Source organism: Aspergillus candidus (assembly GCF_002847045.1).
Source record: "Aspergillus candidus strain CBS 102.13 unplaced genomic scaffold BDW47scaffold_5, whole genome shotgun sequence".
Lineage (NCBI taxonomy): Eukaryota > Fungi > Ascomycota > Eurotiomycetes > Eurotiales > Aspergillaceae > Aspergillus > Aspergillus candidus.
In genome coordinates this window covers 589,559-607,813 of record NW_020194010.1, presented here as the reverse complement: position 1 = coordinate 607,813, position 18,255 = coordinate 589,559, and the positions used below count along the sequence as shown (strand labels likewise).

The 18,255-nt window shown below is 52.7% G+C and overlaps 5 protein-coding genes across 5 annotated transcripts; 1 reads left to right on the top strand and 4 right to left on the bottom strand.

The window, feature by feature from the left end:
• Window positions 1-904: 904 nt before the first annotated feature.
• On the top strand, window positions 905-1,577 carry BDW47DRAFT_122912 (DUF967 domain protein; the record flags this gene model as incomplete). Its single annotated transcript, XM_024815944.1, has 2 exons — window positions 905-937; window positions 1,008-1,577. 2 exons carry the CDS (start codon window positions 905-907, stop codon window positions 1,575-1,577), a joined length of 603 nt encoding a protein of 200 aa, XP_024675370.1.
• Window positions 1,578-1,656: 79 nt separating this feature from the next.
• Window positions 1,657-4,176, bottom strand: bipA (Hsp70 family ATPase KAR2). Its single transcript, XM_024819573.1, has 4 exons — window positions 3,780-4,176; window positions 3,525-3,720; window positions 2,366-3,471; window positions 1,657-2,301 (listed from the first exon to the last, which is right to left on the bottom strand). The coding sequence occupies exons 1-4, from the start codon at window positions 3,925-3,927 to the stop codon at window positions 1,736-1,738; spliced, it is 2,016 nt and encodes a 671-aa protein (XP_024675369.1). The 5' UTR covers window positions 3,928-4,176; the 3' UTR covers window positions 1,657-1,735.
• Window positions 4,177-4,502: 326 nt separating this feature from the next.
• On the bottom strand, window positions 4,503-7,751 carry BDW47DRAFT_99998 (putative translation elongation factor EF-1 subunit). Its single transcript, XM_024820978.1, has 5 exons — window positions 7,302-7,751; window positions 7,148-7,222; window positions 6,207-6,254; window positions 5,979-6,158; window positions 4,503-5,921 (listed from the first exon to the last, which is right to left on the bottom strand). Exons 1-5 carry the CDS (start codon window positions 7,528-7,530, stop codon window positions 4,714-4,716), a joined length of 1,740 nt encoding a protein of 579 aa, XP_024675368.1. The 5' UTR covers window positions 7,531-7,751; the 3' UTR covers window positions 4,503-4,713.
• Window positions 7,752-7,957: 206 nt separating this feature from the next.
• Window positions 7,958-12,082, bottom strand: pan2n2 (poly(A)-specific ribonuclease). Its single transcript, XM_024820977.1, has 4 exons — window positions 11,686-12,082; window positions 10,326-11,623; window positions 9,151-10,266; window positions 7,958-9,095 (listed from the first exon to the last, which is right to left on the bottom strand). Exons 1-4 carry the CDS (start codon window positions 11,812-11,814, stop codon window positions 8,153-8,155), a joined length of 3,486 nt encoding a protein of 1,161 aa, XP_024675367.1. The 5' UTR covers window positions 11,815-12,082; the 3' UTR covers window positions 7,958-8,152.
• A 2,286-nt stretch (window positions 12,083-14,368) lies between these two features.
• Window positions 14,369-15,967, bottom strand: BDW47DRAFT_66970 (S-adenosyl-L-methionine-dependent methyltransferase). The gene is made up of 4 exons (XM_024819572.1): window positions 15,675-15,967; window positions 15,097-15,606; window positions 14,681-15,036; window positions 14,369-14,603 (listed from the first exon to the last, which is right to left on the bottom strand). The coding sequence occupies exons 1-4, from the start codon at window positions 15,909-15,911 to the stop codon at window positions 14,435-14,437; spliced, it is 1,272 nt and encodes a 423-aa protein (XP_024675366.1). The 5' UTR covers window positions 15,912-15,967; the 3' UTR covers window positions 14,369-14,434.
• Between the last annotated feature and the right edge of the window lie 2,288 nt (window positions 15,968-18,255).

Here is an 18,255-nt window from a genome sequence, read left to right as displayed (position 1 = left end):
CAGTCGCAAACAGTCTCGGACAGATAATCCCACCAATACGATCTTGCAAAATCACTCGGCCCGAGTATCTGAGATTGAGCCGGCTGTGCCACAGACTAGCGCTCGTTTCACTGTCTGGTGCACGGAGCCCATTATCTTGCTGCGCAGTGGTATGACTTGCCTACTCCGGAGTACGTGCTGAATCAGGGGTCGCGTCGACAGTGGAATGGGGAGGCAGATAGGTATCCGACTTGGTCTTCATAGCAGAGAAGAACCCATATCAATTCTACCTGGCCCGTTCACGCTAGGATGGATCTCATGCGGTAGAAGTAGTCCGATCTGTCGCCCTCGTTATCCGTCCCAGATGTAGAGCCACACGTTGTACATCTGGTCTGGCTCTACACACAGGTCCGGTCGGGAGTTTGGTGCAGGCATGGAGTTTGAGTTTGCAGCGCTGTTGATGCGATTGTCGGCTAGTATGGTTTATACTACATTTATCCGCATTCAATATCGGGGTTACATATCGGCAGCCATACCACTCCGCATTGAACCAAGCCATGATGAATGCTATAATCTATACCAACATGAATCCAACCATTCAATGAGAGTTTATACAAAAGTAGAAAAGGAATCAAATCAGACTATAATTAATATAAACAACTAATAATCATATAGATGTGGTATTGCGACTAGAGTATACCCACTACCGGCAACCCATTGACGTCATTCATCTGAGATCCAACATCTCATATATATAAACTAATGATACTGCATTCTCCATCTCGACTCCAATTCTCCATGTCGATCTCATCCAACTAATCAACTAGTGGACCTCTATTTTCAAACCGATTTAAAAACCAAACTCACCTCTAACCTCATCTCAACCTCGCCATCCATCATCCTCCCATCAAAGCAATCATCCAAAATGGACAGACCCCTCCCACCAGCCAGCACAGACGTAACCTCCCCTTCCCTCCAATCTCCAATGATAATCAAAACCTACTAACACCACCTCCAAAACCAAACAGCCCGTCGTCCTAACCGCCCAAGAATCCTCCCCGAGCGTCCTCTTCCCCTCTTTCACCGCCACAACAGCCTGGACCTTCGGCCTCAGTCTCCGCGAACGGATCCTGTCCCTCCCATCCTCCCAGCGTCGACCCGCCCTCATCTCCATCTCCCTGGGCGGCGCATACCCATCCCCCCACGTGGTCTTCCAGTGCGCGACGGAGCCGGGCACGGTCGCCGATAATGAGGAGTGGGTGAGACGGAAACGCGCGACTGTGTTACGGTGGGGGGTGTCCAGTTGGTTGATGAGGAGGAAGGTGCTTGCTGGGTTGGAGGCCCCGGGAGATGGGGCGAAGGAAAAGAGGGAGAAGGAGAAGGAGGTGGAGGGGGTGTTTGTGAGGAAGTTTGCGCTGAAGTCTGGTTCTGGGGGCGGGGGTCCTGCGGATGATTATGCGATTCATGGGGGTGGGTTTCCGGTTAGGGTTACGGGGGTGGATGGGGTTGTAGGTGTTATTGTTGTTAGTGGGTTGAGGCAGGAGGATGATCATCAGGTTGTCGTTGAGACTGTTAGGGAGTTTGTTGGGAAGTCTTGAGGTTCTTTGATCTTCTTGTTTTCTTTTTTTTTCTTTTTTTCTTTTTTGGTTTCTTAGTTGCTACAATTCTAATACGAGTGATGCGAGTGTATGTTGATACCATAGGTAGGATGTCTGATTAGACCGAAAAACATAACTCCAGAAACCCTCTAATTATTTTACAATTCATCATGCCCGCTGGGCTCGTCATCCTCTTCAGTAGGAGCCGATCCGTACAGCTTGCTGGTGATCGGGTACGCCACGTTGGACAGCTGCTCCTTCTGCTCCTCGAAGTCCTCGGTCGTGGCATCAGCCGCGTTGTCCTCGAGCCAGTCGGACACCTCCTTGACGGCGTCCAGGATCGTCTGCTTGTCGTCCTCGTCGATCTGGCCGCCCAGTCCGTTCTCGTCCTGGACCTGGTTCTTCAGGCTGAACGCGTAGTTCTCCAGCCCGTTGCGGGCCTCGATCTTGGCCTTGACCGCCTTGTCCTCCTCGGCGAACTGCTCCGCCTCGGCGACCATGCGGTCGATCTCCTCCTGCGAAAGACGGCCCTTGTCGTTGGTGATGGTGATCGACTCGGCCTTGCCAGTGCCCTTGTCATTGGCACCGACCTTCAAAATTCCGTTGGCGTCCAGGTCGAACGACACCTCAATCTGGGGAACGCCACGGGGGGCGGGCGGGATGCCGGTCAGCTCGAACTTGCCGAGCAGGTTGTTGTCCTTGGTCAGGGTACGTTCACCCTCGACTGTGCTTGTTAGCATGACTCCTTGGCAAAAGAGAAAGAGAAAATGAAGAAAGAAGTGACGTACAAACTTGGATCAGGACGGTGGGCTGGTTGTCAGCGGCCGTCGAGAAGATCTGCGACTTGCGCGTGGGAATAACGGTGTTGCGGTTGATAAGCTTGGTCATGACACCGCCGGTGGTCTCAATACCCAGGGTGAGCGGGTTGACATCCATGAGAACGATGCCGTCGGCGGCCGCCTCGCCGGTCAGAACGCCACCCTGGACGGCGGCACCAAAGGCAACGGCCTCATCGGGGTTGATACCCTTGCTGGCCTTCTTGCCGTTGAAGTACTCCTCGAGGAGGGCCTGGACCTTGGGGATACGGGTGGAACCACCGACCAGGACGATATCGTCAACGTCGGCCTTCTTGACCTTGGCGTCCTTGAGCACCTGCTCGACGGGCTTCAGGGTCTTCTTGAACAGATCCATGTTCAGCTCCTCAAACTTGGCGCGGGTCAGGGTCTCGGAGAAGTCGTTGCCCTGGTGGAAGGCCTCGATCTCGATGCGGGTCGACATCTGGGACGACAGCGTGCGCTTGGCCTTCTCAACCTCACGCTTCAGCTTACCCATGGTCTTGAGGTCCTTGGTGATGTCCACGTTGTTCTTCTTGTTGTAGAGCTTGACGAAGTAGTCCATGACGCGGTGGTCGAAATCCTCACCACCCAGGTGGGTGTCACCGGCGGTGGCCAGGACCTCGAACACGCCGTCGTCGATCGACAGAAGAGAGACATCGAAGGTACCACCACCCAGATCGTACACGATGACCTGGCGCTCGTCACCGGTCTTGTCCAGACCGTAGGCGATAGCCGCGGCGGTGGGTTCGTTCACAACACGGAGAACGTTGAGACCGGCGATGGTACCGGCGTCCTTGGTAGCCTGACGCTGGGCGTCGTTGAAGTAGGCGGGGACGGTGACGACGGCGTGGGTGACCGCCTTACCCAGGTAGCCCTCGGCGATCTCCTTCATCTTACCGAGGATCATGGCGGAGACCTCCTCGGGGGTCATGGTCTTGGGGGTCTTGTTCACGTCGACCTTGACCACGGGCTTGCCATCCTTGTTGGCAATGGTGAAGGGGAAGTGCTTGGCGTCCTTCTGGACATCCTTGTCGCTGAACTTGCGACCAACCAGACGCCTACAACACGTCAGTAACCGATTCCAGTACAGGTGACCCGAAGAGGGACTCACTTGATGTCGAAGATGGTGCGCGTAGGGTTCGCGGCGTATTGGTTCTTGGCGGCGTCACCAACGAGGCGCTCCTCATCGGTGAAGGCAACATAAGACGGGGTGATACGGTTTCCTTGGTCGTTCACGAGAATCTCGACCTTTCCATTTTGCATGACACCGACACAGCTGTAAGTGGTTCCCAAATCAATACCGACAACTAGACAACAATCGATTAGCTCCTATTCCCTTCGACAGATAGAGGGATCGGATGCCTACCGGTTCCATACTCCAGCGCCGAGTCGTCCTCGGCGTGTGCGGTCCCGAAAAACGCCAGAGGCGCAATGAAGACAAGTAGCAGGTAGAAGACAGTGGTCCAGGCCGTAAACGGCTTGGCCACGCCATTGTGACCCGACAAACGCGCCATGATGCACGTAGAATCAACCGTGACGAGAAACGCGTCGAGTCACACGTCCAGGTTACGAAGGTAAAAAGAAAGAGGATTAAACCCAAACAAGAGAAAGAACAGCTCAACCCAGTCGACAAGGGAAAAAGGGTGAGAAAGGTGGGTTGGGGATGGGTGTAAGAAGGAGAGACAGGAAGAGAAAGAGAGAAGAGGAAGAAGAAGAAGAAGCAGTCGGGGATGTTCTTGTATGGCGCGGACGGCGGCGAAGAAACACAGCGGCCATGCTGGCCTTTTCCTCAGGCTGCGGCCGCCCTGCATCGTCTGGTTTACTCCTCGCGTCCTGATTGGTGGGAGTTTCGGATGACTCATTCTGCATGACTGACCGCCTGCCACATAGGGAGGTTCTGCCGGGTGTTCGTCGGACGGCCTCAGGCGGCGAAACTGCTAGAAGATCGCCTTATCTAAGCAGGCACATCGCGACATAGCATAACTCCTGCATACTTGCCACTCTCTATCAAAACCTGGGGTCATCGTATAATGGATCCCTTGGGGGTCTATGGACAGACAGGCACCGACAAGTAAAGGACACTTGTCCACTTGCTTCGACGCCATTCTCGAACTATCCCTCCCCATCTGAACCACTGGAACCATCCCGTCCACAGCCACAACCGCCCGGTGGATCGAAGTAGGCTGGGTTCCTTGGCATGTCCACTAGATCGGCGAGGAATAAACCATAATCTACAAGCTAGAGGAAGATGGGGGATGTCATCTTTGTTCAATGGATCCACACGACTAGTCTAAAGGACACTATTCCAGTAACCCTGCGGCCACCGTGTCGCCGCCAGCCCGCAGCACAATCCGGGTCGGGGCCTCGAGGGGAACGGCTTGATCCATCTCCACCGCAATCCGCGCCACCGTGCCCGGGGCGATGATCTTGGGCTTCTTCTTCAGCACGGCGCCGGACCCTTTGTCCAGCGTGGCCACCAGCTTACTGATCCGCCCGGGCACGTGCAGCCGTCCGTGGTGGACGTCGACCATGCTCGGCATCAGGTGCTCGAACGCCAACACCTTGGTGGTGAACGAGGTGATGTTCTTGATTGGCGCGGACGCGCGGCAGATCACATCGCCTGTCCGCAGGTGGATGGGATCGATGTTCGCCAGGTTCAAGACCACGTTCTGACCGGCCACAGCCCAGTCCTGGGGCGTCCCGTCTACCTCCAGACTCCGGATGGTGGCCGTCTCCCCGCTGGGCATCGTGAGGATGACGTCGCCCACCTGCACACTGCCGGCGTCGAGGCGGCCCGAGATGGACAGCGGGTTCTGCACACTACCCCGGAAGACGTCGCCAATCGTCATGCGGAGGGGCTTGTCCACCGCGTGGGCGTGCGGCTCGGTGGCCTCCAGCTCCTCGATCACCGTGCGGCCCGTGTACCACGACACCTGGGGGTCCTCGCTCCGTCGGGTCACGTTGGCACCGCTGATCCCCGAGCAAGGCACAAAGGACAGGTTCTTGGCCTGGAACCCGGCGGTGGTCAGGAAGGACGACACTTGCTGTTCGATCTCTTCGAACCGGTCTTTGTTCCACTCCACCGAGTCCATCTTGTTCACCGCCACGATGACCCTCTGCACACCCATGCTGCGCACCAGTAACGCATGCTCCTTGGTCTGCCCCTTCAATCCCGCCTCGTAGTTGCCGGTTCCCGCATCGATCACGAGCACGGCAAAGTCGGCCTGACTGGCGCCGGCGATCATGTTCGGCACAAAGTCTCGGTGTCCGGGCGAATCGACAATGGTGAACACGGTGTTCTCCGTCTCGAAGTTGTTCGTCGCGATATCGATCGTCACACCGCGCGCGCGCTCCTCAGACCCCTGATCCAGCACCCAAGCCAAAGCAAACGACCCCTTTCCGATCTTCTCAGCTTCCCGGCGGTATTTATCAAGCGTGCGTTGGTCGACCGCCTTGAGGTCCGCTAGCAAGCGTCCCATCAGTGTACTCTTTCCTGCATCCACGTGACCTGGATGGACAACATCAGCAACAGGGTCATAATCGAGTTCCGGGGTATAGCACCCACCAATCACTGCAAAGTTCATAGCTCTCTTCCGTTTCGTCTTCTCAAATTCCGACAGAACGTCGAGGTTCTTGCTCTTGACGTTCACCTTTTCTACAACGCTCAGGTTGTCCATGCCGCTCGCCAGATCGGTCGATTTCTTATCGCCTGTCGACTTGGCAGCAGACTGTTTCGATTTGAAGCCTGCATGTCCATTAGGGAGGTCCTAGATCTTGCGCCGAATCGCCAAACCTTTAGCTGAGCTCTGTGCGTTCAAGACGACATCGTCGGGACTGGGGCCTGTAAAGTCAAACGGTTCAGTGAGGTCTTGCCCGTAAATCTTGATCAGATCCAACGTGTTTGAAGACAGGTGGCTGGGCTCGGCCTTTGGACGGATGGCGTCCCCGACGATCGTGCTAGCAAAGGTAGACGGCGGCGCCATCATGTTCACCTCCGGCTCTTCTTTGCTCGTCTCCGTCGGAGTATCTGCTGGTGGACTGGGATGGGGTTCGTCGACAGTGCTTGGCTTAGGAGGTTCGGGCGAAGGCTTCGGCGAAGGCTTTTTCGGAGACGCAGGACTCTCCAGGCGCGACCCTTTCGCCGGGCTCGGAGACTGTGAGCTATCTGAAGACTTGGGCAGCTTCCCGTTGCGTGCAAGCCTTTCACTCAGCGATAGTGGAGCCCCCTTGGACGGAGTGGCGGACCTCGAGGGCTCAGCGCTGTCTGTCTGAGGTGTGGGGGCAGGGCTGGGTGTCTTGTCGCCCTCCTTCTTTTTGCGCGCCGCAGCCAACGCCGCCAATTTCGACATCTTCCCCCCAGCCTCAGGTGCACCCCCGAGAAGTCCAAGCCCAGGATAAAGAGGTTCCACCAAGATCTCGGCCTTCCGATGCATCGGCACGTTAAGCCACGGCGAGTCGCGAAAGAAGTCCTTTGCCGAGAAGTGGGCGACAGGCGGCAACGACGGTGCGGGAAATCCAGGAAAAGTCGCCGAAACTGCAAGTCCCGTTAGAACATGTTCGATCTTGCCCAACGGAGTCAGTAAAATTGATCGACCGCAAGAAATCGAAGTTATACTCACTGCCATCGACGATCCGCCGGGGAGGGATAAGAAAACGCCCCGCCGGTAACCCGAGCCCAACCACACGGAAAATGCAAAATCAAGGGGACAACCAAGGGACGCGAGTCCAGCTTACCTGCACTACTGCCCTTTGCCTTTGCGACCGGAGCCGGCGCGCTCTGCTTCTTCTTGGTCTCCTTGGCCTTCTTGTCTACATGGAGCAAGCCACCAATTAGCACACTCCAAATCACTCGCCGAGCGGGTCGAGACAAAAGAATAATACCACTCACTTCGTATATAGTTCACGGTTTTTTCGACATCGTTATAGTAATGCCACAAGCTTTCTTGGACCTCTTCGCGCGTCGCAGTGACCGGAGAATCCCCCGTGCGGAGCTGTTTAAACACCTCCTCTGAACATTGTTGGGCAAATTCCTGTTCTTCCGAGTTATATCCGTCGTCATCGTAGTCGTCCAACTCTTCATCGTCGTAGCCAACGGCTTTAATGCGATGGCGCGACATAGTGGGTGATGCGGATCGGTAAGGAAGAAGGCGGGGCAAGCTGTGCGAGAGGGGCTCGATCGTAACAAGGTCTGCACAGCACGGTTCGTGAGGAGAGGGATATATATGATCGGATACCCCGTGGCTGTATTGTTATCTATGAGAAATATGTGCAATTCGAAAGGAGAAAGGGCGTCAACCTGTCGAGGAAAGGCGATCGAACAGGCGAGTATGTGGTCGTTGGAGGGGAAGAAAAGAACAAGACGAACTCCGGTCCCAGCTAGCGGGATGAGGCAGTCAGGCACTCAGTCATCCACCACGTCATTCCCCACTATGGTCTCCATGGACCACACCAACAAACCACAATCCAGGTGATTACGCAGGGTAAAGATATGGGGTATCCACGGCAGAATGCTGGAGTTATGGAATTTGAATTTACTGTGAATTTCAATTGGAGTCTCTAGCTTAACTACCTGGAATAAACTAACACTGACCGGGCTTTGAAGCCAGGTGTGTACATCGTAGCAACCAAAAGTCAAACTTCTATCGCCATGCCATCGATCAATCAATCATACCATGCACAAAAATATACTATCGTGAGAGGTCGTCAGGATTCGCCTGTTTCCACTACAGGAAAAGGTCGTTATTTCAGCGGACTCCCGCCGAAGAAATCCCCCGCTCCTGGGCCGGAGAATGTGCCATTGCTGGGGGTGAGGGCAATGGAGCGTCGGAAAGCCTGGCGAGGTGTTGTGGGGGCACTGGGAACGGTCGCGGCCGCTGCCGTCGTTCCAGGATCAGGCACGTTGGGGGTGTTTCGGCCGCTGGCGTTCTGCATACTCACTGCAGTGCCGGGCCGGGAGAGGACGGTCACGGTTCCATTGCGAGGGGGTGGCCGGAATCCAAGTTTGGATCCTTCGCGGAATATCTCCTCCAGAATCTGTGATACGATCCCTGCATCTTCGTATTCCCGGAACTTCTTCCACAGCCGCAAGGCCATGCGTGCATCCTCAATGGAATCGTGGCCCTGGGTGTTGTCCGCGGGTTCTTCTTGGATATACTCCTTGAAGACCGCCCAGGCGAGATACCGCAGACTAAGTCGACGATTCTTTCCTGGATGAAAGTAGAGGTATTGCGTATCCACCGTTTGATTTTTCGGGACCTGGATGTTGATCTTCCGGAAGTCGGAGGCCAAGCCGTGGCCGACAAAAATGCATCCCAGGTTGAGCAGCAACCATAGTTTCTTATATGCCACTTTGAGCGGGACCAGGTTGTGCTGACTGGTTCTGGGGTCTAGGTCGCCAGGGTTGATGCCGGAGTACTGCGTCACATAGTCGACAATCGGATCTTTGATAGTAATGTAGTCGTCAATGAAAGTAACGCCTTCGCGCAGTCCCGAGCCTCGCAAGACAGATACCCGGGCAAGACCACTCTTGTTGGGCCTCACCATCTCCTGGGAACCGTCGGCTTTCACGTCTATCTCGGCCTTTTCCAGGTCGACGAATTCTGTATCCAACGCAACGGGAGTACCGGGGGAGGGCTTTTCGTCTTCGGAAAGCGTCACCCGTGACTCGACCGGGCGACCACCGCTATGACAAGCCAAGTTAGCAGGTGAATAGGGTGTCTTGATGAATTAGGACTTACTTCAGGGACCAATCGCGGAACAGCAGAGTAGTGTCGAGGGTGTTTTTCCACGAATCTTCCACGGCGTGACGCGCATCCTTGATCTGATAAGCCAGGACAGAGGGGATCTTCCATGGTTGGTTGAACCGGAGCGCCTCGTCCTTATCCACTTCTGTGACGAGGAAGTCATTGAACAGGTGCCATCGGTTCTGGGGTTCGGGTTCGCGAGAAGACACGGAGACATTGATGAAAGACACAAGGTGGGCCTTCTGGTGCTCAGGGACATCAATCTCACACACCAGACCCACCAACTCGTACACCACAAGCCCCGGCATGTTGGCCTGAACGCGCACACGGAGGTCCTCGCCTTCGAAGCACATAATCTGCCCCCCTTCAACGAAAATTCCAACTTCTTCTGGTAGCCACCCAGGAACCGCCCAGAGTCGTCGGCAGAGTGGGTTGCTCAAAGCGGCGTTGAGCATCATCACGGGGGGCATGCGGTGCACAGTCTTGCGAATCGTCACTTGCTGATAGCGTCGGCAGTAGTTGCACCAGCCCCTGTTCTGCGTCTCACGTTCGATGCTTGCCCGCAAGATATTCGAGAATCGGAAAGCCGGGTTTCTACGCGCCTGCTTGATATCGATGGCCGGGTAGATCAACTCGTTGGCGAGCGAATTTCCGGGCCGAACGATCTCATTGTGGCAGAACATGCACCGAATTGACTCGGATGCTATCGTGGCGAGCCTGTGGTCCAGGTCATCCGATCCGGGAAGAATCATGCGGTAGTCATGGGCGATTTGTCCGAGGAAAAATCGGTGAACCGCCTGGATGGCTGAGGAAAGGGACTTATTCGTCAGATTTTCTTCCAGCAATCCCAAAGTCGATGCTTCGCGATAGCTGCTGAATGTTTTCAGTAAATTCGTAGCCTGGCAGTTCTGGCCATTCGCCTTTTCCAGCATATCGAAAAGATAGCCCATTTCACACAAGAGACAATTTTCGAAGATACAAGAGCTCGCGGCATGATGTAGGGCGACGTTTCGGACTAGTGGGATGAATTTGAAGAGTTGAAGAAGAGCATTGGTGAAAGAATTGGCGATGTGTGTTTCCAACCCCGAGAAATTGGTCCGATTATAGAACCTAGTTGTACAGGTTAGCTCGTCACGAGACCGACTCAAGACCCCCGACCACTCTCATACCTGAAATCAAAATCATCCACACCGAATCGACTGTACTTGATCTCGACGTTGCTATACTTGAGCAATGGATCATCTTCGCCCTCTCCGTTGATCTTGGAGCCCGCCAGGGCCTCAGCAGTGTCACTAACCGAACCATCGGATTTCGCCTTGCTTTGCTCCCTCGCTTTCTCGCTCAGGAACTTCGGGGCAATGAGGGCGGGCTCCGAGGTCGTCAATGCACGGGTGTTTTCGACCTGGTTGCGTCGGATTTTCTTCGGATTCGGCGCGTAGTGACCGACCTCGGCCGGGCGAAGGTACGGGAGCAGTGCCTGGTCGACTGCGTTCGGGGGGCTTCCCACTTCGAAGACAAGGTGACTAGGCCAGGCCGACAACAAACGTTCATGATAGTAGGGCATGCCGACCATGTTAAGGGGGGTATCCGTGGCCCAGTCCAACGGCGGCGGTCGAGGGACCACGTCGGCGAACTCCGCTTCTTTGCTCATTTCATTAAAATGTATCTTTGCCGGCGAGCCCCACAGGTGGATAGAACACTCTGCATCATTGATGGCCAGGGCCTCTCCAGACGGGGAGATATCAATGCCCAGCATGAAGGACACATTGGCCTGGCGCAGATTGATGGCGTTGGGATTCATGAGGTCTACCACCTGCAGCTGTCCGGTCTGCGAGGCAACAAAGCTCGTGGTGTGGAGCTTGGGATGCATGCGCACATATGCGGCACCGGCATGAAAAGGGATGGGGGGAAGCGGGTTAAGTGTCTTGAGGTCGTAAACATTGGCTAACGGATCCACGATGGGCGACCCGAGATGCCTCATCGAGAAGCCACAGGTAACCAAGAGATCATTTCGAGCATCCATATCGTTGACCGCCGTTCCATGTGCCTTCCACGACTTGACCACGCGAAAATCAGCCAGGCTGAGTGCGTTCACCGACCCCGTGTCCGTCGCAGCACAGAGATACCGGCTCTTCTTCATCATCGTATAGTGGTGCTCCGTCGGCAGTTTATCCACTATCGTCCCCTTGTCGATGTCAATGGTAAACATCGCCTTTTGGCACCCCGCCACGATGATTCGGTTCAACTGCGCGGTAAAACTCATGCAGCGAAGATCGACCATGTCGTCGTGAGTGATGTGCCATTGTGTCAACCCGCGCCGCGTGATCATGTGGATACTCTTTGACGATAGTGATATGACGCCTCGGTCATGGAAGAGAATCTGCCGTACCATGCCCTCCGAGACCGGATGGGCTCTAATGGAGGTATACCGTTGCAGCTCAGGACCGTAGAAAGACGTGATTCGGCCCTATGCACGAAGGAAACACATTAGAATGCATCGATGATTACCATCCTCACAAGAAGACTCACATATTCATTTCCGACCCACAATAGCTCCGACACATCGTCAAAAGCTATCGTTGTTGCAATCGTCGGCAAAGCGTGCGAGCTTGGCGCCGGCACGGGGATGCGCGACAGCTCATCCCAGTCGGCCTCCATGGGGAGGAAGGAAGAATTCCAACTAGATGGATCTCAATATAATCGATAGATATCCCGTCTTTCAAAGAATGAACTGGAACTGCCCATCCGGAACCAGAGCGAGAGTGGGCATCGTTCAGCCACGCGATTGCGGGGAGCCGTTGGATCGATCGGGCACGATGATAATGGGTGGGAGGTATTCAGAGCCAGCGGCTAATTGTGCTTACGAGGAAGCAAGATTGTGGAGACTGAAAGCCGAACGAAGGAAAGGCTGTACAGAGAGACAGAAAGAAAAGGGCCCCAGGCCAGGTTTGGCATTCCTGATCGATGGACGGCGATGACCAGACGGGCAGCGGTGATGTGGGACACGTCGTCACGTGTTGTGTTTGCGGCCTCAGGCGATGATTTCCCAAACAGGCAACGCATACTCTTATACTCTGCAGCAGTGGCATTAGATCACTGGCTTGGCATGATTATCACTATCTTATAAGGCTATACATTTCATGATCAAGACCCGGGATAATGAGTTGGTCATGCATTCTGACCATATTGCATGCCATGTGCCTAATTATGAGGGACCTGACGTACACTTGTAACCTGAGGCATCCAGTGATCCTCCGCGTTTTCTATACAGACTGACTTCGATCTTCATCTTTGTTTCCATCGTCTGATCACCCGTCTCAATAACTCCGATAGTATCAGTTGCTCTTCCTGGTGTCCCGATTCCCTGTACCTTCCTCGATAATCCCCGGCTATATAGCTCCCTCCCCACCCGAACACTTGAATTCAAACCCCTATAGCCATGCTATGGGTTCGGAACGAGAGCTCTCTACAAAGCAGGGCTAGCACATGCCGACCCCTTTGCAAAACAAGTTCAGGTCTTGACATTTCCTTCGGGTTTCGATTATGCACGCGTTCCCTAAACAGGCACGGTCTGAGGCGTCTCTGCCCCCAAGATAGTAGCAACTCTCTGGAGGTAGGCTAAGCTCAAGTCGTGGTTATGAAACATCCATGCTGATCATTGTCAGTTGCTTCTGATCCTTCCATCAGAGACCTATGCATAGTCTGATGCTATCGACCTCTGCTAAACGCCAGTAGTATGGCTCTCGCTCTTGGTGCAACTCGAAGTCCGACCAATAGACCCTCCAAGGCGGAAAGAAAGAAACCAGACAGCCGTCCATGCTACTTCGACATGACAATGCGGTCAGAAGTTCTTAGGCTGGGGACCAGCCAGTCTGGGCGCTCTCCAAAACGCTTATGTGTGGGTAGATGCACGCCATTGAAGTCGCCGCTGTGTCAGAATACGCGTACTCCGAGTTGACAGCGCGGATAGAACACAATGTACTGTTCTATCGGCTTCGCGCGAGCCAAATCAGACTAATCTATTCTTTCACTGCAACGGTAGGCAACGGCACATTTCAATAAAGTGTGTCTTACATTATCAACCGCTTGGCTATCTGATGGCATACATGCATCCACGCGCAGGGTGAGAGACCCAACTGCTGAGATGAGGTGGCAGAATTACCTGCTGTTATAACGAGGAATTCCGAGGTTCTGGACTAATCAGCATATAGGAATGTCCCACCCTCGGGTGATTAGGGTATGTGTGTATTGGATAGATACATAGAGAACACAGTGCCCCCCACTATCAAGCATTGTAACGCGGAATGGAGGTATGCTAGGGCTGCGAAGAGCGGTCTAAATGGAGAAGCTGCGGGACGCTGAGGGAGGCGTGGCATTGCGCATATCAGTACACATTATAGCATTGCTATTCTCGCATAGTTTACCCGTATACAATTACAAGATAAGTGTGTCTTTGCTAGTTCGCAAAAATATGGTGATATAATATCAATCTGATATATTTTCTGTCATATGTACTTTCATCGTCGGTACTCTGATGAGACGTGGATCATTTGACCTGTGTCCCTAATCAGCCAGTGATAATGGTATAGAAAGGCAACCGGGAATAAACCTTAGACTTATCTACTCGAACTTCTCTTCTCTCTTCGCATCGAGTAGCATCGAGTAATATCTCTAAATTGGCTTTTCAAGCTTGCGTAAGTTCCTCAGACTCATTTATTATGTCGTTGCGAATGTGCCCAACAATATGGTCAGACAGACTCATATTATACGTGAGTATATGTATTATCATGGTACCAGGTTATGTATTTCGAGACGCATCTGATGAATATTTGATCAAAATAACTTATCTAGAGTGAAATATAGATCAGTTTAGGAAAAGTGAACGGCAGACATAACCTGAACCGATTATCTACAGAGAAAGTATGAGTAGCATGAAAGGCACGATGAATCAATTTAATCAAGGTCAAAGACAATCCTAACAACCAAATGTTTTAAATTGATTCGAACTAAAACATAAGTAGTTGATTTCAATCAAAAAACAAGTACTGTAGATATAGAGACCCAGGACAGTAACCAACTACCAGGGTTGGAAAGATTCACCGTCACCCCTGTTTACTCCGCATATGATAGAAGCATATCGATACCCTACTACATGTAATCTGTACTTGATAGGGCGATAATCACTCACTCTCAATCATTATGCATTCTCAAAGTCCTACTGAGGTAAGACTATCCAAGCTTTTGTTCGCTGAATTACTACTTCTCAACAATACACCCCCTACAAACCATCTTCCAAGGCTATTTCAACCACCCCCATATCTAAACCGGTGGGTGTAGTGATATTCACAACCTTCAGCCTGGGATCTGCCATGCGCACCAGATGTTGGAACTGGGCTGCGCTGCGCTCCTGACCATTGGTGGCAGAAAGCATATTCATATCAAGGCCACTGGACCGGTCAGCTCGAGCCATCCACGTACAGTGAAGCGCAAAAGGGAAAAAGGTAGTAAGGATATTCAAACACACCGCAGGACTTGTTCCACAAACAGCGATCCCGTCCCAGGGTCTGGCACTATATGCTCCTGGACTATGATGCGGTCTCCCCGTTTCAGTCCAGGGAGGACAGCCCGTAGAATCCGACAGCATTCTTGATCGCTCCAGTCATGCAGGATCATGCGGAGAAAGTACACAATCTTCTTGTCTGGTATCCCCTGCTGCGCATCGAACATGTTGTGCGGCTGAAAGCGAATGCGACCCCGCAGCTCGGCCGGCAAGATGGCCTCCCCTTGGCGGCAGACGGCTTCATAGTCCTGCACGATAAACTCGAGTTGCGGAAAGTGCCCGGCAAGTTTCCGGCTGATATGCCCTATGGAGCCCGCCACCTGTGCGCTGGTCAGTGTGGATACTCCGCGAAGCGTACAGTTAAGTTCGACCCTACTCACGTCAACGACGACGGCGTCCCCCAGGCCGGCCCAATCGTACCCACTTATCAGACCATCAATGACCCCGAACACATCAGACGTGAAGTTCATGAACTTCCCGAACATCTTCTGGGCCTCGAGATCCTGCTCCAAGAGCTCCCACATCGTCTTGTCCGTGTTCTTGGCAACGTTAAACCCAGTCTCATTGGGCTTCTGGCTTGACCCCCATTTTGTCAACGCATCCGCCACGTGCATGATTGCCGGGGTCGCCCAGCCGAATACCATGCTGAACAGGGCATCCGGCCATTGCTCGGTGGCCAGTGTGGCGGATAGACGAGAGTGAGAGACATGGTCTGGGTCCGGTTGGTGGAACATGCCTCGCGTCATGAGAGTCCTCATCACTCTTTCGATCACACCCTGGTCCAGTCCGACTTTTGCAGCGAGGTTCTCGTAGCTAATGCAGTCGTTGAGAGGCACCGCCTGGGGCAGTTTGAACCGCCAGGAGATCTGCAGGGCGGACGAGATAACAAGCTGCGGGTTCTCAGTGATTTGGTTGACTAACTTATTGACTAATTGCGTTCTTCTTAGATCCAACATACGTTATACTGAATCCCCTGGAGGGTCTCCTGGGTCCCGGACAGTAGATCGACCAGGTGCAACGCCGCATCGCGGAGCTGTGTGCGGGCAGCGTGGAAGGCCTCCGCGTTGGGGAGTGCAAAATGGCTAGGATCAGGACACTGGGGATCAAGCGAGAGCTTCAGTTTGTTCTCCTCCAGAATGCCCGACATCACACGGGCTGATTTCGACACGGTGTTTGAGAGCTCGATGAGATCCATTTTGACAATATCGCACAAAGTCAATCAACCAAGTTCCTGTCAATGATCATATCCGCTCGAGACGGTGGCCCTTTAATACCTGTTGGACACCTGTTAGACTCTCCGCTGTGTAACCAATCTGCAAACCGATGACCCGTGCCTGTAACCCCTTCCCTGTCAGAACCTTGTCATGGTTGAAGTGCCCACATATGCGTGACATGACACGCTCAGAGCCATTGCAGCTGCTACCTCCTGACCGTCTGGATCAGGTCCTGTCACACGGTAGAGCGTATGCCGGACATCCCCTTGTCCGAGTTCCGTCTGCCCAGGAACCTCCTCGACACTGGAATCGAGCAGTCAAGATTCGACAGCACCGCACCAGTATCCTGAAGCGGTATCTGACCAGAGGTGATATAACTGATACCCGGCAATATCCATGGTTACCACGTACACGCTTTCGACAGCTGAATCAACCCCGCAGAGAAAAGCAATCATGGCAGAGCATGACATGATCCAAGCCCGCCGCGACCATCCTCGCTCACTACACAACCCACCATCGGCCAAACCACATCACACCCTAAGGAAATAGAGCCAGCGCCCACTGACGCTAGCTTATCCAACATGCATTCCACTCCCGTTGTGGAACCCGACTCATCGACAGGAATCCACCAACCGGATGTGCAGGTTACCAGATGGAAGACCGGCAGGTTCTTAAATGGGCAATCTTCAGCTGTTGTCCTACATCTAAAGGGGGGTCACGTCTGCAGTGACCCCGACGGAACGCCACAAACTCCTCTCCCGGGTTTGAGAGGGCGAAAGACTGGATGGGTAGTGGATTGGTGTAACTGTGCTGGTGATATTCAGTGCATGACTGCACGTGGATGGCGCATGTGAAAAGGGTGGTAGGAGGTGGCATTGACTTATAGTGTTCTATTGAGATATTCTTAGTATAAATTTACTTTGTTCTGTGTTTGATTATGGACTCCATATAACGATGCATTGAGCCTAGTTAGCCAGCTGTTGAAAACCATCCACAGTCTTAGTGTCACGTACTAAGAATAACTCCAATAAAGACCGCCACTACCGCCACGACCCCTCTGGTGAAAAAGCAAAACAAGTAATGAGGAGTTGCAATTGGAAGACTGGCTAATAGCTACTCTTCAATCTAAATCTGATCTATTAAAGAATTCCTTGCAAGCTGAATATAAGACCTAGGGCAGTTCGTTCAAGGAGACAGATTGGCTGCGATTGGATGGGATATGAATAGTGGGTGGGTGATCAGCCCTATATTCAGATGTGGCTATCAGCAAACAGCTAGCTGCGATGGGATATGAATAGTGAGTAAGTAATCCGCTCTATATCCAGAGATGGCTGCTAGAAAATAACTGACTGGAATGGGCTGTGGATAGCCTGTGAGTGATCTGCTGGAGGTAGTCACCAGAAGACCAGTATGGCTTACGAACTTCTACAGTAATTTCACCAAACACGCACAACAATCTAGATATCAAGTTTCTTCACAAGAGTTGCAGGTACGGGCTGAGATGTGTATTGAAAATTTCGAGCTCTACTCATATTTCCACGCAGGTGCTTGACACTGTCTAATGTCTATTCCCGTGCTTCTAGATATCCAGGCTTGCAACAAGTGGTTTTGCTGCCTTGGTATAGGTTTGTTTCTATGACATAGACTTCCCTGTACTGTTATTGTACTGTTATTTGAATACAAAGGCTTACTACAGACACTCCTATGGGCTTAGATTGTGGAGGGTAGTGATACTGTAGGAAGGATAGCGGTTATATCCAGCCTAACCAATATCATTCTATAACTTGATATAGTTGATAAAGAATGTAAATAAAGTTCTTCACGAAACCTTCTCCTACCTATAGAGTAACCCTTCTATTATATTATACACTCTGTACCATGAACACAGTCATCTCAGACCATGAGATTGAACCAACCCTTCATATCTCAACCTCAATCTACACATCGTCGTATAGCAATACAATCCATCTCCATAATACAAGAATATCATAGGTCCTCCATCCATCCTCAAACTCAAAGGTCTCAACTTCCCACTCTAATCAACGGCCACCTGCATCTCTCAAACGGGATTCCTCCTGCTACTCCTACTATAAGACAGGATATACCCGGTAAACTATCTCCTGCTTCAGGTTTTGCAATGTTTCCTGGGATGCTTCTACATGATAGGTGTACTTGCTATTTTCTTGCGGTCTGGGACTGATGCTGGTTACAGTATTGTGGTCTGATTGGGCTGTAGATGAACTGGGTTTCGGTGGGTATTTTGTTTGCATTTGTTTTGTTGTTCACTTGTTGGGTAATTGGTGGGTTATTTACTCTCTTGCGGGA